The 16,997-nt window shown below is 39.0% G+C and overlaps 1 protein-coding gene across 5 annotated transcripts in view; it reads right to left on the minus strand.

The window, feature by feature from the left end:
- Positions 1 to 1,188: 1,188 nt before the first annotated feature.
- Positions 1,189 to 16,997, minus strand: part of ETV1 (ETS variant transcription factor 1) — a 126,917-nt gene continuing 111,108 nt past the window's right edge. For all 5 annotated transcript variants that reach the window (XM_069211790.1, XM_069211789.1, XM_069211792.1 and 2 more), the window contains 3 exons: positions 15,289 to 15,458; positions 4,899 to 5,000; positions 1,189 to 3,132 (listed from right to left, as the gene is read on the minus strand). In XM_069211790.1, coding sequence (XP_069067891.1) covers positions 2,911 to 3,132; positions 4,899 to 5,000; positions 15,289 to 15,458 — 494 coding nt within the window. In that variant the 3' untranslated portion in view covers positions 1,189 to 2,910. The remainder of the gene's footprint in view (positions 3,133 to 4,898; positions 5,001 to 15,288; positions 15,459 to 16,997) is intronic.

Genomic DNA, 16,997 nt, shown 5'->3' on the forward strand with positions numbered 1-16,997 from the left:
GTGCTTCCATTTCAGGTACTAATGGATCCGCAACCTGACCAAAGCATCGCGAGATCGAGGACGTTGAAGTCATTTGTGATTTAAAGGTGACTGGTGGCTGGGATCAAGATGATTTTTGTCCACCCAACTAACTCATAGGTGACGTACGCATATTGCCGCGTAATGTCTCGTTTCCAGGCTGTCATTGTCTAGGCAGTGCCTTTGAAGGAGCGTACAATATGCCATCTTTAAGTAATTCCACGCTTTGTGGGATTTTTCAACAGCACTGCACCAGTTCAACCTTTCCAGATATCCGATCACCAGAGGGCACATGTCCACAACACCAAAACGTGTCACCTAAGAGAGTTCAAAAGTTAGAGTGCGACGTTGACAGCATCTCTTCTCCTAGCAGTTAATATAACCCTTTGAAAGCCCTGAAAAGGAAACCAGCAATCTGAGGTAAAACTCTAAATATGCATTGCTAAAAAATGGATACCTTTTGTTGGTTTCTGGAAATCAAGTGCTATGAGAACTGAAAAAGAGAGAATCTTCAACTCTGCTACCAATGCAAACATAAACAAGATTAAACAGATAATTGACTACGGGCGTTTAAGACCTATGCAATTCACACCACTTTAAAAAAGGATTTTAATGCTGAGATGTTCACTATTGTTGGGTTAGGTGCAGAAAACGAAAGGTAGAGTTGTGGAAGGGGAGATCTTCTTAGAACATATTAGTATGGCATGAATGCCCCAGTTGCCAATTTCGAAAAACACTGAGTTTTTCTTTTCAATGTTTCACCAATACTAATTATAACTGAGGATGAACCTCGGTGGGTTTGTAGATTTTTAGGAATTATTTTCCAGATACCACTGGGAAGACTGGTCCACTGTGTTTTGCCGTTGAGAATTATAATATTGGACAACATCTCTCAGAAGTGCCACTGATTAACACATTGCTGGGATTAGTGTACTTTTCAATAGGAAGTATCTAAATGAGAAAGTCCATACTGTATACTTGATAATATCGGCCACTCATAATGTGGCAACAATTCTGCTGACTGCTTGACTTTCAAAATCTAGGCCAGGGGGTTCACTGCTGTTCTATGCAGACCGGGTGAGTGGAAAATATTCCCGACTGCTAAAACAAACCAAAGGGATCCCATCTAAAATCATATCAAACCAAACACCCGCAGGGCAGGCTTCGTCCTCACATTAATCTTTTTATTACTGTTGTCCTCTTCAATTATATAACAGAACAAGAGTGTTGGGCGCTTCTTTGAAGAAAGAACTTTCCCTCATACCCAGTTCATATTCCCCTGCCACCCAAAAAACTAGGAGTCAAATCAAAACATGACTGGTATTGGTATAATTTCAAGTACAGCATTGTGTTTTTATGCCCTGGTGAGTAATGTTATCCCTGCTTTCGGGATTCCCCATAACCGCCTCCCACCTCCCCGCGTCGACGCTAAAAAAAAAATATATATATACTGTATAAAAAAAACGGAAAGCTTTTAAATTGTCTTCCAAACTTATCTGCTCACATTTACATAGTGTCCAAAAAGGTGATTGGTAGCTTCAGTGCCAGCACCGCAGAGTCAGAGGCGACGTCATTGTGTCCTTGGACAGTTCCGAAGCAAAGTCTCCATTCCAATGAAAGTTACAAAAGGTCCTGCTGAGCTTCCTGTCGCACGCTGAAGCTTGTATTTTGTGGATGCAGGTAAAAGCTGCTTACAGTACAGCTGTGGCGTAAGCTATCTTCTAAGCGACAACTGGACCAAGTCAGCTATTTTTGTCCCCAAACTGCTACTTGTAGTTACAGCATTCCTTAAAAGGGATGTGGTGAATGTCAGCATAAGAGGGGGAAATGCAGAAAAGACAGCAGCAGAAGCATTAGCGTTACCTACTATTTAAATATGTTATCAACATAACACAGCAGTAAAAGGTTTTAAATGCATATTAACTGGTACCATGTCTAAAAATTACTAAAGTACCTATTTAGTGTATTGGATACTCTTAAACTCCAAATAGTGCTTGCTGTGTCTAAAACAGCATAGTACAGTTAATTCCTATTGATCAGATGACTTATTTATGATGTAAAGGAAATGGCAGAACACAAAATGTTTTTCCTCGATCATGAGACGAAATCCAATGTTCAAAATTAGCAAGTAAGCCTGAAGACATGCCATTATTCCTCCAAAAATGGAAGCTAAAAGGTCTATAAAACAGTCCTAGTAGTTTGTGGACAGCACAGCGGCACCAGGGTCAACATATTGTGTTGCAAGCCCAGCGACTTGCTTGTGCTCAGATTCATGTGTGTGTATGTGCCATAGAAGCCATAACATTGCTGTCTCCGAGGTCCATGAGGGGAAATGGAACAAAATAGAAAAATAAATAGAAATATTTAAATATCAGTTTATAATATAGTCGAAAAGAAAAGGCAAGGGAACACATACGTTAAGGCTCCTACATTAAATAATCAAGAAAGATTTTTGGTTTGTGTCAATGGAAAATGTTGGCTGCCGTTGGCTGATGGCAAATGTTTTTGTCCGTTTTTGAAAAGCTGCCAGTATATTTATGCAATAGGAATTAACTGTACTCCGAACATCCAGAAAAAAATGCACAATTTATCTTATGCGGATATAAAACAAAACAGACATAATATAGCATTTTTGTACTTAAAACCTGTTTTCCTTTCCCAAGCTTAAGTATATAGTAAACCCCATTTTCTTCAAGTTACATAAAATAAAAGATTTATTTCAACCTTCCCCCCTCCCCTCAAATAAAGTGCGCTGTCCATGGCAGACCATAGGAGTTATGCAACAGGAAAAGCCTCTCTGTGCACAGTTAAAAAATGTAAGCAATCCTTGTTGTCCTTGGGGGTCTTGCAGACGAGGCAATTCACAGACGCTTCTCTCGCCTGTCCCTGCCATTAGTACACGTAGCCTTCGTTGTACGGGTGTGGGTTACAGCAGCCACCATCTTGCATATACGCCATGCCCTCGTCAAAGTGAGACAGTGGTACTGTGTCCTCCTCGTTGACGTGTCGCTCTATATCTGTCTTCAGCATAGGGCGCTGGTTGTCTGGAAAGGCCATGGAGAAGAGCGCTTCCGGGTCACAAACAAATTTGTAGACGTATCTCTCTCCGGCGACCTTTGAGGGGGAAGAGAAAGAGTTGAAGAGCTTGTTCATTAACCTGTTCGTTAAAGATAGAGCTCATGGTTAAATGGCTCGGTCTAACGCACTGTTTCTTGGCATGTCATACTGAAACTAAGGCGAGGTAATAACCCGTAGGCTTTCTGATTTCGCTCTTCATCTGTCAATGTTAAGGAAATCCTAGACATGGCAGCAAGAAGCCGTGGTTTCCGAATGTGAACGTGAGTGTGTTATTGGCTGTTTGATTAGATATTGTGTGTGTGTGTGTGTATATATATACATATATATTGATTAGATATCATGTATGCATGTATATATGTATATACATACATATATATATGTATATATATATATATGTATATATATATATATATATATATATATATATATATATATATATATATATATACATATATATATATACACCCACACACAGTTCCTTCGTGTTTTTAGTGGAATTATCATTTTGCAGTACATTGTTATTGATATAATTAGTTTTCCTTCACCAGTCTTTTACAGAAGGCTTTCTTATTTTAATTGTGGTAAAGTTTATACCATTTCCTTTTGAACCATTTTGGTACTTTAAAGACAAAAAAAGCTTGAAACATCACCGGTGTACCATTTCTCCAATTTACTCCAGATCAGTTTATTTTTGTTTAAGTATTCTGAGCTTCTTCTTTAATTAATTGAATCAGAGACCTAGGATATTTTTCCAGTGCCTAGAGACTGGTAATTCATATAGCAAGGTAGACGTTTTTCAATTGATTAAGCTGTATATAGGATACAAATATTTCAAAACAGAGAAGAGCAAAAGTAAAGCTTGTAAATAACAAAATGTTGGGATATTTAGTGACTTGTGCATCAAACATCCATAGGTTAAAATTTGTATTAAAAGTGGTTACATGATTTCTCTAATGCACTCAACGGAATGTACACATTTCTTTATAACCTCTAAAATATATTTGTATGTGTTCTTAGCTTGAGACTGGAATGTGCTTCGATGTTATTCTGGCCAAAATTGTTGTGATGGTGTTTAAACAGAGTGAGACATGAGCTTTTGTAGGCTACTACTGGAGGTTGGGGCTGGTGCGGGATGTTGTCATTTTGCTTTGTGTGGCCTCGTGTATCTGCTTTAGCAATGAAGGTGGTATCGCTCCTGTCACCATTTTCTTCCATCTGTCCCTAGCCTACATCTACCCTACAAATACAACAATATTGGGAGAGCAAAAATTCAAAACAAAACTACTGGTGCAACCAAAGCCTTAAAAACACAACAATACAGCTCTAAAACAACATTCACTCATCTGCTAGCCAACAATTCCCCAGTTGTAACATAGCTCACACAGGGCAATCGGCTATAGGAAAAGCTAGGAACACCAAAAAACATACCCCCTCTGACATGGCAAGCGTGGCAATATAAAGATTTAGGAACTGCATTCCAGAACAAGCATTGGCAAAGTTAATAGGTCTCTTCAGTAAAATTCATAGACTTTTTGCAATTTTTTTTGCCGGTTATATTGTGTTATCTTGTTCAATACTACAATTATGCAAAGGTAGAACGTCACCAGTGCTATGGATTCCCTGGTCTGACTGTGGTGACACCAGAACATGTGTCCAGAGACAGAGATATCAGTGCTGCTGTGATAAAAGCAAAGGAAAAGGGCAAAAATGCCATCTCTTGTGCATGACTGCTCTTCAAGAACCATTTACACAAGTGAGTCTGCGACGCGCCTCTGAATGTTAATGTAGTCTTAGCTTCTCACCTTTTGCATGATTCCTTTCTCGTAATAGTAGCGGAGGGAACGACTGAGTTTATCGTAGTTCATGGCGGGTCTGTTCTTCTGAATCCCCCACCGACGTGCCACCTAATGGAGGAAAATTCATATATTTACATGATTGAACACAACAACCAAACTTAACTTGTATTAATACAAAAATAACCAACGAAAAATAAAATGTTGATGCAAAAAAAAACACTGAATACGTTTTTCTACTAGAGACTAAAATGCTCCAAATGCAACCCTGAAAGACATTGTAAGGGAAATCAGTCAAATGTACTATTGCATTTTTCAATGGCAAACACAAGTTGAGATTAACACGATCAAAAACACATGCAGAGAACAGAAGATTGCAAATATGTTAACAGAGTCATATAACTACATGACAGATGGATAACCAGCCAGAACTGCTTACATTTCACTTTTACATACTACACCTTCCAGTTGTCCCGACAGAAAGCTATGAATTATGGCACGGACCCCCAAATGAGCTTTGTGCACCCTGCGGTACATTGATGGCACCTTATTTTATTGTTACACTATTGATTAAACTTTAGTGAAGTATAAAAATATTAAATATAATGCCTGGGAGCCTGCAATCCTTGTATAAAAGCCAGCCTATAATTTCATTATTACAGTTCAGTTTTGACGCATCTAGCTACCAAGTAACAAAATGATGTAGCTGATCAACTGCAATAACCTTACTGCAGGTGATTTGTGACATTATAATACCTCCTGCCAGAGGGAGCTGTCAAAGTGAAAGCCAGGTCACAGAGGATAATTACAGATATTGTTTAAACAATGAGAACTGGTTTTACATTTGTGTGCTCTGTTTTTCTAAAATCAACAGTGATCAGCAGAATGGTGATATCTATCGCAACTTTTGTTTTTTCCAAGCTACAGGTCATTAAAGGACAGACAGAATCTCTCTGCATGTTTCTTCATATTCTGACCAACAGCATTTTTTTTTATTTTACATATTAAACTGATTCAATATTTTTTCAAATAAATTGCTACCTGCAATGGGTATAATTGGGTTTAATTTTGAATTACAGATTCTGCTTTTATTCTTCATTTTTTTAAAACCATATTATCACTTACTTATGAAAGAGAAGGACCCCAAATATGTAACTGGTATATGGGCTGGGTGGTGGTATGACCATGTATTATAAGAAATAAAATTCTCTGGAACGTATGGTAATAAAAAAAGCATTGCAAGTCACCTCTATGATCCATTACCTCACAAGGAAACACAGCATTCATACTTGTTACTCTGTATGGTCACTGAGCTCCTCAGTGACTTGAATTTTCCTTATGATATATATGGGGGGGTGTAACTTAACCCATATATCATGGTATCCCTGAGCTGCTGTTGGCTGCTGATTAACACGATATATGAGCAATCTAAAATGCTATTACTAAAAACCCAGCCTTAATTCCCAAAACAAAACTAAAAGCCACATTGACATAACAAAAATCCGCACACCTACTCCCTTAATTTAACACATACAATATGAATAGATTTACAGCTTTTATACCAATCAGTACTTTCCAGGAGTACAGACATGAGTAATCATTCATGGCTGCATAATGATAAATGGTGTACATTGACGCACGTGTGAACGCTTGGCACAGATGTTTGTGCACACATTCTTTTTTGCTAATGGAGAAATCTATATGCCCTTGGACAGATTCGCTCGCTGTAACTAAACAATTTGAGAGTGTGTTTCCCCTGGACGGGCATCCCTTTGAAAGGTCTAACACAATGACCATGTCCAGGAAGAGAATGGGACACGAAATAGACTGAGAAGATCCCGAAACTTGTGGATCTGTGGGTGTTGAATAACTTCCAACTTCCTAAGCTGGAACGCCCATGGGAGCAGATGTATCTCTAAACTAGTCTGGAGTGCTATTATGTAAGATAAAATCTATTAAAGAGGGTAAATTCAGGTTACGTGAACACAAAACGGGTATCTGCGCACCTTAACCGTGTCACTTGCACACAAAAACAGCAAAGCAGACATGGATTTGTAAACTGAGGGAGAGTGACCAGGTTGGACACTAATCAGCAACAAGTACACATCCAAATATTTGGTGCGTTAGTGACATGAGATGACATAGCAAAACCATTATCTTAACAAAAGTGAAGCCAAGTCTACAAAGAGAAGTAACAGTAAGCTTATTTATTAAAATGAGACTGAAAATTAACAGCGGTTTACCAGCATCTGTTTGCATGAATGACATCTGTAGTTTCTTCAAGTTTGTAACTAGAAGCGTTAGTATGAAGCAGGTCTAAATTAACAAAACATTATGAATATTTCGCACGGACAAAATGACGTGAGTTTCAGCAGCCTGCACGATTAACAAGGCCAAAGTCTTAAGAAGCAAGAGGCTCGATAAACCTTTTAAACACTCTTTCCTTTAGAGATGATTGTATAGTAAGGCATGCCAAATGCAGCCAGCAGGTGGCATCGTTCCATGTTCTATGAGTGATGGGCCAGGCCACAGGTATATACATTAATGTCCCATTTGTCCCCAAGTGATGAAAAGTATTTTTTAGCTAAGAATAAGAAATAAAAAAAACCAGTATTCTTTTTGTCTATCCTGGTGTATATGATTCAATGGAGTGAATGATGAAATACATAAAACTACTAAATCCCTCTTGTAATGTTCATGCAATTTCCTCGGCCTACATCACTGCTGTTATAAAGTTAAGTAAAAAACAAGAGTCTCATTTCCTGTTCATATTGTGGAAAAAGAATACCATTTCTCCGACTCTGCCGACGTGGCACTTGATTTAAATAAATGGCGTCCAAACTATGGTTCGCCATTCAAAAAGTCGCAGCTAGCAGATTACACATGTATGTGCATAAATGAAGATTTTTGAAGACAGGCTTCAAAATAGTATTTTTTTTACGCTCTCAGCAGGGAGCCGACTTGTGCATTATTTAAAAGCAGATTATACTGGACAGTGTCCAGCAGGAGTACAGGGCAGTGTGTGCTGGAAGACTTTGCCATTTGTTTCATTTTGCTGGGAGCTACAGCAGCCCATTCCTCTGCTGGTATTTTGGAGGCATCTTTGCATTAATATGGCTTTGATGTCAGGTGTAACAACATGGAATGCGCGCACGATGGAGCAGGGATATTGTCTTGTGTTCTGGTCGAATATGCTGAAGTTTGACGATGTGGTATGAATGTCCAGATGAAGTGGCAAACATTTAGTCAGCTATATCCTTAACAACAATCAACTGTCCTACACAATTGAGCATTGTTTCAGGCCAAGACAATACACTGCGGGATCATTCAAAGTGAGGCAGTTATTGGTCAGGCAATTCCGGACGAGGTAAACATGATACCCCTATATGCAGTAACTTCTGGCACGGTATCACCTCACCACTCCAAGTTCCGTACTTTGGAACATGTGATAAAAGGTAATAGTGCATGCTTTCCACTGTGCTGAGCGGCTACATTTCGAAACATAACAAAAAGACCACTTCAATTAGTACAGATAACCACTTCCTAAATTCAACCTGAGGACCTCATTTAAAGTTTGGAGGATTACAAATGTGGTGGATGTCCCGTCCGCAGTATTACAAGTGCATTACAGTCTAAGCCGCCCGAAATACGGTGAAACAGATTTCCATGACGTTTTGATGGGAGTATGCTACATGCCAAACTCTAATTAACACCCTGATTAATTACTTCTAAGAAGCCAAAAACTAACTCTGCTTGAAAAGACCCGTTTCTCAATAATAGAATACATTTCAAAAGGTTTTTTTGACAGATTACCCTAATTCCCATTCAATTATGATTGATATTAATTCTACTCTGAAGAAACGTTAAAAAGTACTTTGGATTGTTTTTAGACCCCTTATCTTACCTACAATATTTTGCAACCAGCAATGTAAAGAACATGTCTCTCTGGTGGATCTTCGAAAGAGCAAACTGGGAAGGTTTAATGGTTTGTGCCCTTGTTTGCTGAGCTTTTAGGACATGGAAATAATTTCTAAAATACATGCCGATGCTCCTATATTTTGGGAAAGTTCTGATGTCCTTTCTAAAAAAAAGCCTATATCTAAGAGGGGTTCAGTGTCTCAGGTTGCCAGCGTAGGTATATATTTTTTTATAATCCTTTGAGTTGGCAAGTATTGGTATGGATTGGAGTTCCGCTGGTGAAAGGCTAAAAGTGAATATTTATTTTCAATAGAATTAAATGTCATGAAGTTTACTATAAATGTAGTTTTTTTCTACATTCCAAGATATGAAAGACTAGGAGCCTGATTTAGAACTTGGTGGATGGGTTATTCTGTCACAACAGTGATGGATATCCCGTCTGCCAAAATCTAAATCCCATTATGTTCTGAAGGATTTAGATTTCAGCGGACAGGGTATCTGCCACCATTGTGATGGAGTAACCCGTCCGATGAGTTTTAAATCAGGCCCTATGTTTTTTTTTTTTTTTTTTAAATACTTGTAAATAACTAAGCCAGATAGGCGGGGGTAGCAATTCCCATACTTGTGGTGACAAAATATCATAACTTTTTTTCTCCCTCCTTACTGAATCATTTCCTGTTTGTTTCAAGGTAGGAAGTTGGCAAAGTAAAATAGTTGTGAATACCTATGACAGCTAGCCTTTTTGAGAATTTGATATAGCCACCACACAGCATCCCACATTTCGCACTAACATTACAACTGCAAACAAATCTACCCCACTAGTGCATTTAAAAACCTCTGGAAGATCCAACCACATGTTTAAATTTGGGAAGCGTGTCTTAATTGGGACAGAGAAATGAAACCAGTAGATCATTTTTGTGCACCAAGGGTCTTCCATATATTCTGAAGGAGAGCGGCTGTGGCCTCACTGCTAAGGTATTGGCAAATACCTCCGAACCAAAAATTAGAAGATGAAGTCTGGGGCACTACAAATCAGATTGTGCAATCCCTGCTTGTGACCCATGGTGGGCCTGTGATACACCAGCCATGAATAAACGGGGTGTCAGGACCCAACACCCAGTTTTTGTATGGCCTGGCAAATAGGAAGGAGAAAGATGTGACCTGACAACTCACAGCTAACGAGGATGTCCCCATTCTGTATCACCCAGACGAGGGCTCATGAAATCCCCCACATCTGAAACACCCCACACTACCAAAACGTTTAAAAAACTATGGTAGTCCACTGTCTTACATTCTCTGGGAGAAAAAGGAGAATCACAGAAACTGTTGGCCCTATTGACTTTTGAAGTGACTATCAGTTAAGGGAATGGACAGTGAAGTTAACTGACAGCTGCTATTGTGGAGGTTTAAGCAAATTTGCAAATGCCTACGATTTGATTGATTAGAATGGCTGCATTGATGGCTTTCAAATGTTTCAAATGTGTAGTGTAGAGATTTTTTTGCAAGCCAGCTTCAGACACTGTATTCAGATTGGCGTAATTATAATCCTTTGAGGAAACAGCCAATGAGAAACCTTAAAGTATTTCTTCCCCTTGCCAACAGGCCAAGTCAGATATCAAGTCCTACTACAATTTAGAAGATTAGCATACAACAGCACCATGAACAGCCTTTTTTTGACGTATTCTGTGTAAAAGATACAGGGTTGCATTTCTCGCTAACAAGTGAAATTAGCAAGGAGCATTCATCTTCAATATTTTCTATGCATTTTATAGGGAGTTTAAAAAAAAAACTTTCAGAGGCAGTTGAGAAATTAAGTACATTGTTTTCACTTATTTATGAAATTTCGGGAAATGTCTCATAGATCAATTTTTATGGGTTTCATTTTTCGTTGGTTGGAAAGAAAATGAGGTTTATGACTAAAAGCTGTGAAATGTTGTCGATTTGTCAATTTAATTGGGTAGATTTACCATAAGTTTACAATATATTAAAGGAACTCCGTTTGTCCAGTGATGCAAGCATTGGATATAGGCCCTTATCTAAGTCTCTTACTTGTTTACTGTCATTTATAATGGCAAGTGATTCACAGTCCTGTGCAAAGAGGTACAGATAAACATATTCATTTTAATGAAAGAAAAGAGAAGCCTGATGGTTCAAGCAAGGACTTTTTGCATTGAATTACTATGGTGCACACTACGGTGACCGCTACCATTTCCCCTCAAAACCACCAGAAACAAGCACAAATAAATATATTTAAGAATTATATTTTAACTTAGTAGTCTGCAACAGCACACTACTTTACCATTATTAGCTTATTTCCCATACTTTCCCATACTTCTGAAGCAAGGTGATCATGGAGACATTGTTAACACTAGCTAAAGAATGAAAACTTTGGCAGCTGAATATAATGAATTGATGGCTAGTGTGTAAAAAAACACATACCAGGCCCTGAAGGCAGCAAGCTAGCAAAAAGAATATAGCTTCTGTCAAGTACCATACTCAAGTATTGCAGCATAATCTTACAACTGAAATCTTAGAGCCTCGTTCTGAGCTACGTGGTACATCTGCATTACAAATATTTTGAACATTTTGCGCAGACCAGGTGACTGCTAGCCCTCGCCACCACAAAACAATTTTCACCATATAGCATTTGGCAAAATGTATATAGGTAAAATCAGCAAGACTTTGGAGTTCTTTTTTAAAAACTTGGAATGGGGGAAAACAAGCAGTAGTGTCAGAAAGTTATTTTCCCTTTCGGACCAGTGGAGTGGGTAATAAGGAGGTAACACCACACGGGGCAAAATAGACTAAAGCTAAAAAAAGAAAACAGAGGTATCTTCCCCCCATGTGGTATACCTCTTGACATTTCTATTTGTACTAATCGTATATGAAAATGCCCTGAATATTCCTATTTTAGATATTTTGGGGCTAATTCAATAAGGCATGTAAGAATACATAAGAGAGTACTAATGGAGTACTACTTGATGTATTTCAAACTGCCTTTGCGAAAAGACCCTTGGACCTTCAATTGGTCCCCACTCCAAAATATCTTTGCTTTTCAAAGGTTCATCCAAGAGGCATACTGGCCATGTTTGTCCTTGGATAACAGTCAATGGAAATCCACCTGTTTCATACAGACTTGCATAAGGGAGGGGTCATATTTCCAGTTATCAAAAGCACCTGCACGACATAGACATCATGAACATACTCACAGCCATTAGGAAACATAATGGAAATAACTGATATAAAGCTTCTAAAGCATTTGGGAACACCACATCCCAGTCAGAATTAGACATACAAACTTCGACCAAAGTCTGTATGTCTAATTCTGACTAAACCCTTTCTTTTGGCAAACCTGGTTCCCTGCAATCAAGCAGTGCGTGTGTTTTTTTAAAAAAAGGTCTACAATCTGTGCGTTGCCAATCGTGGTCAGTGTATTCTACCACAACTCGCCCTTTCGCTGAAATTCACCATGCAAACTCTCTGAGCCAAGTCATAAGTCTCTGATATTATTATGAGCCTTATTACGACCTTGGCGGAGGGGATTGCTCCGCCCCAAATTTGACGGATATCCCGTCCGCCGTATTACAAGTTCCATAGGATATAATGGAACTTGTAATACGGCGGGCCGGATATCTGTCACATTTGGGACGGAGTAATCCCCTCTGCCAAGGTCGTAATCAGGCCCTAGGTGTTGCTCGCAGTCCACACAATGCGTGCCACTGAGAAGTAGAAATAGAGAAAAGTAAACTAAACCAAACAGAGTCTAAAACTGCATTGAGTACAGACCCTCGGTTACACTGCTGATTCTTTAAAGCCAACATCACCGTAATATGTTGGTACATCATGGAGCAGGAAACAGCATGTAAAGTGAAAGGCTGCCCCTTCAAAGGGAGCGCTAGGAGGCGCCAAAGAGAAAGGTGGCAGGAAGGATGGCAGTGCAGGTGGGGTGACTGGGCATGATGTGCAGCTAGCACTGCAAACCAATGCTGGAAGGCAGACCTGGTGGGTTGGGCCGGAACAAACTTCAGGCACATTTGGCTCGGCAGCCAGGAAATTAAGTGTAGGCCAGTGGGGGACCCGCAGCAAGAGAGCAGGTGGACAGCTGTCAAGTAGCTTCAGCTTCTCCTGCTGCGCGAGTAGCCACTTTTTTTTTTTAATCTACGAATATCTAATCTCATAACACATTGCTACCTGTTCTTTGTAAAAAGAAAAATGGTGCAGTGTTGAAAGCTTTAAGGCACACACCTCCTCACTCATGCTACAATATGGTGTGTGTAATCTAGACATAAGTATGACTGAAGTGAACCTGAATACCAAAAACACTTGTAAGCTACAGTCTTGCATAGGCACAAATAAAGCATGTCATGAGTGACACATTTTACGCCTACCTGCGTGAATGTGTCTCTCATCGCACACAAAGTTGCAATAATTTGTGCATTTTCAGCCAGTAAATTTGGGCCATGCTTTTACATCATTTTTACATCAACCTGCACAAACTAAATCCAGTCCATAAAATACAAGCAAGTGTGTATGGTCAGTTAAGGAAATAATTGAGAGGTGAAATTTCCCAACGAGCTCAATACAAGTGGAAATCAGGGTAAACTTCCTTTCTCTCACGAGCCTATCCTATACTGTTCAGTCTTACCATCTATTGGTACAAATTTGCAAAAGGAATACAAAAAGGGTTACAGTATCTAGGCAACAGACGTTCTAGATTACAATGTAGCTGGTTTGGAAGTGGCCTCTCCCCCACTTTCTGCTGAGCTGTGGATTACATTCTTGTCAACAAAGGCTTTGTCTCAAGTCCACCACATTCAGCAGCGTGGAAGGGCCGCCTTTGTGTGTTGTTTGATAAAGGAGGTGCATTGCTATGCCTTCCGTTTCATGCTAGCAACAATCTGTTTGGCAAATAGGAAGTATTTAGGTGGTGTTTTGAAAATGCATCACATGACCCCGATTAATTTTGACACAGTTGATCAGAGAGTATACACTAAATATGACAACATATTTGAACGTATTATTATATATATATATATATACACACACACATATATATATATGTATATATGTATACACACACAAACAATAGTAATAAATAAAATAAGGCATGCAATACTGATCTCTTTTCTGTTCTCTAGCCAAAGAATGTTGCATACCGGATAGGAAATCTAATTGGCCCTTGATGAGAATATTTGTCCCTTTGAACATGCTGTAAAACACTGCACATGGATTCAATGATGCTGCAAAGTCTATAGATACGATTAACAACTTTTTTGCTAATCTACACAATTTCATGGATTCACAAAGATCCACAGGAGTGCGCACTGAAGCTGGGTAAATCAATCTTACTAGATTTAATCTTGAGAATCACGCACGGGGAAGATAATCTGCAGCACTAATGCAGCACTGATAGCCTAAATGCCCTTTAAATGTAAAGCTGGGGGCGGAAGTAGGTGGGTGTTTGTGATAATACAAATCAAATTACCAATAAATAGATTTAAAGCATAAATGTAAAGTTGGACACGCACTGTTTTCGCCCAGTTTGACATTCCGAGTTGGTCTGAAATTTTGATAAAACCTAGGATATTTAATTACATTGGTTTCTAATTGGTACTGTATGGAGGAAATTGTGAGGTGAGAAAATGGAAAACATGGTTCCACCACTAAAAAAAAGATTCTGCGTGTTCTCTTTCATTCTGATCCATGTTTCATTCTGATCCAGAAAACTTAGAATTGGGAGGCAAAACTGCAGAGCTGAACAACCACAATGTGATTTAGCTATTTCCCGAGGAGAGTATACCTCCAGATGCACTGCTGCACACTGACTGAGGCCTTCGGTATATCAAAATGGCCATCTGCATAGTGAACATTGTTCTTCACCTGGAAAATATTTTTTTTGTGTAGAGATATGCTGTTCCCTACACTTCTGAAAAAGTTTGGTTTCTCAGTATTTTTATCATTAATGGCAAACATGGAAATTGAGTATTAAAAACCAATAGAAATATTTGGGACTTCTCGCAATGTCATAATTTTAGGGGTGTTAATGCACAAGACCCATAGCCTTCACCCAATCTGACAGCCCCCCTGCACTAGAAATCCAATGTTTCTTTGAGAAACTTTAAACCCTATACTGATGGCTGTGGAAAATCAACCATGGTAGTCCATGTTGATCAGCAGTAAGTCCAGTATACAAGTGTTTTGATCTAAAGATACAGATTCTACAGATCGGGAGTAGCCATTTGCATTAGCAGATTCGATTTAGGGCAGTGAAGGTAAGTGAATGACAGCATCACATTTTGTTAATGAGCTCCATTATGAGGGATTGTCAATTTACTGGATGTTGCAAATTTGGCTGTAATGAAACAGCTTCGACTTTCATGCTCAGCAGGGGTAGTGGACGAGGACTACAAGAATATTCATCTTGCTACTGCAAGCGTGATCTTCTGTTTGTCTATTTCAATTCACCATATGTAAGACTCACCTCTTCTGGCTCAATGAGTTTGAACTCCATTCCACGGCCCGTCCAAGCGATGAAGTGTGCATTCGAAGGGTCATCAAGGAGCGCTACCAAAAATTGCCAGAGCTGAAGTGATCCCCTCCTTTGATATGTGGGTCCTTCCCGGTACATTCCAGGCTCCTGTTTTATGTCCCCTGTGGAAGAGAAAATTGAAATATCCAGAATCACTTATCATGTTATGCACACAATTGAAACAAGTGTCACATATGGATTGTGATAAAAAAAACTACAATTGTAACATACAATACATATTTATCTACCCCTTGAGACAGTATTGCTCCCAAAATGAAAGAAGGTATATGTTTGTCATAAAGAAAGTGAGTTTTTGCATTCCAAATTATCCTGAGTTTCATTAGTGCATCACATTACTTCAAAAACAAGAATTGGTTCCACAGAAAAACAGTAATAAAAAAAGTGAAAACAAATAACATATTGTGGTTCATCAATAGGGACACTAATGCATGGCAACTTTCAAGCTCCTTAAATATTTGTTTTTCTGCCTTTGGCAACACGTCTCACAAAAAAAGCTGCCAAGCAGAAGATGATTGGATCATCCAATTTTAAAGAAGGCTCCAGCCAGAATTAACATATTTTCAAAGAAAAATTACATACCTGGAATCATTCATTTACAATTTGTTACATTATGTATTCACTTGATGTGCACTCTCTTAAAAGGTAGTGCCTGATGTGTTATTTTTATTCGCCAATCAGGAATGAGCAATTTGGACACAAACTGGTTTGCCAACGGGAAAGCTTTTTGCGATTATGACGAGGGCAGGCCACAATTTGCAACCCTGTGTGAGTAACTGTCATCACTATGATGGAAGCCTGCAGGGAACAGTAGACCTCCATCCTTGCATTTGCATCTCCAAACTATTTTTCACCCCAAAACAGCTGGTGTCATTTAATGTGACAGGTGCTGTGATTAGCAACAAACTCAGGGATGTTGGTCTGCAAGGAACAGCAGACCAAGAACCCTGGGATCAAATTTGCAAACTGGAAACTTTTTCTTTAAAGCAACCTGAGTTCCTTGAAGAAAGCGGTGCTGCTTTAAACAAAAAAATACGTTTGGGAGCATATCCAAAACTGGCTCAGTAGATAACAAAAAGCAATGTAGTGATTTTGCGAGTCATAGGGACTGTGGTTACAAAATGGCTTTGTCCATGAAATTTATTTTTTACTTAAGTAAATGCAGTAACAGAGACACATCCCAGAAGAACCAAAAATCTTCTCGATTAGCTTTATGCTTTTTGCTGGTGCTGCATCCTGGGAGAGAGAAATTTGTTTTTCAACTTTTCCTTTCAATAGTAACTATTTTTGACACTGATTACACCTCTTCAAAGATGCACATTCTGGAGCAGCAAACAATGAAATTACACTTTTTTCCCTCTGCTATGCAAACTAATAAGCATTCACTTGGAAAACACTGCAACTGTGGCGCAGTGGAGCTGTTTGTACCTTCAGCACACAACTCTCTGTGCATGTTCCAAGAGGCAATCCAGAAGTGCACAGTTGGGGTGACCAATCACTAATTGCATCCTCTGGATGAATATTACCAAATGGGGCCCATTCTTTAATTGGAAAACAGAACAATCATTGGTTTAACCGGTTGTTGCTAGAAGGAATTTATGTAGCACATGATGAGGACCATCATCCTTTCGATAAAATTGATT

Source organism: Pleurodeles waltl, chromosome 10 (genome assembly GCF_031143425.1).
Source record: "Pleurodeles waltl isolate 20211129_DDA chromosome 10, aPleWal1.hap1.20221129, whole genome shotgun sequence".
Classification (NCBI taxonomy): Eukaryota; Metazoa; Chordata; class Amphibia; order Caudata; family Salamandridae; genus Pleurodeles; species Pleurodeles waltl.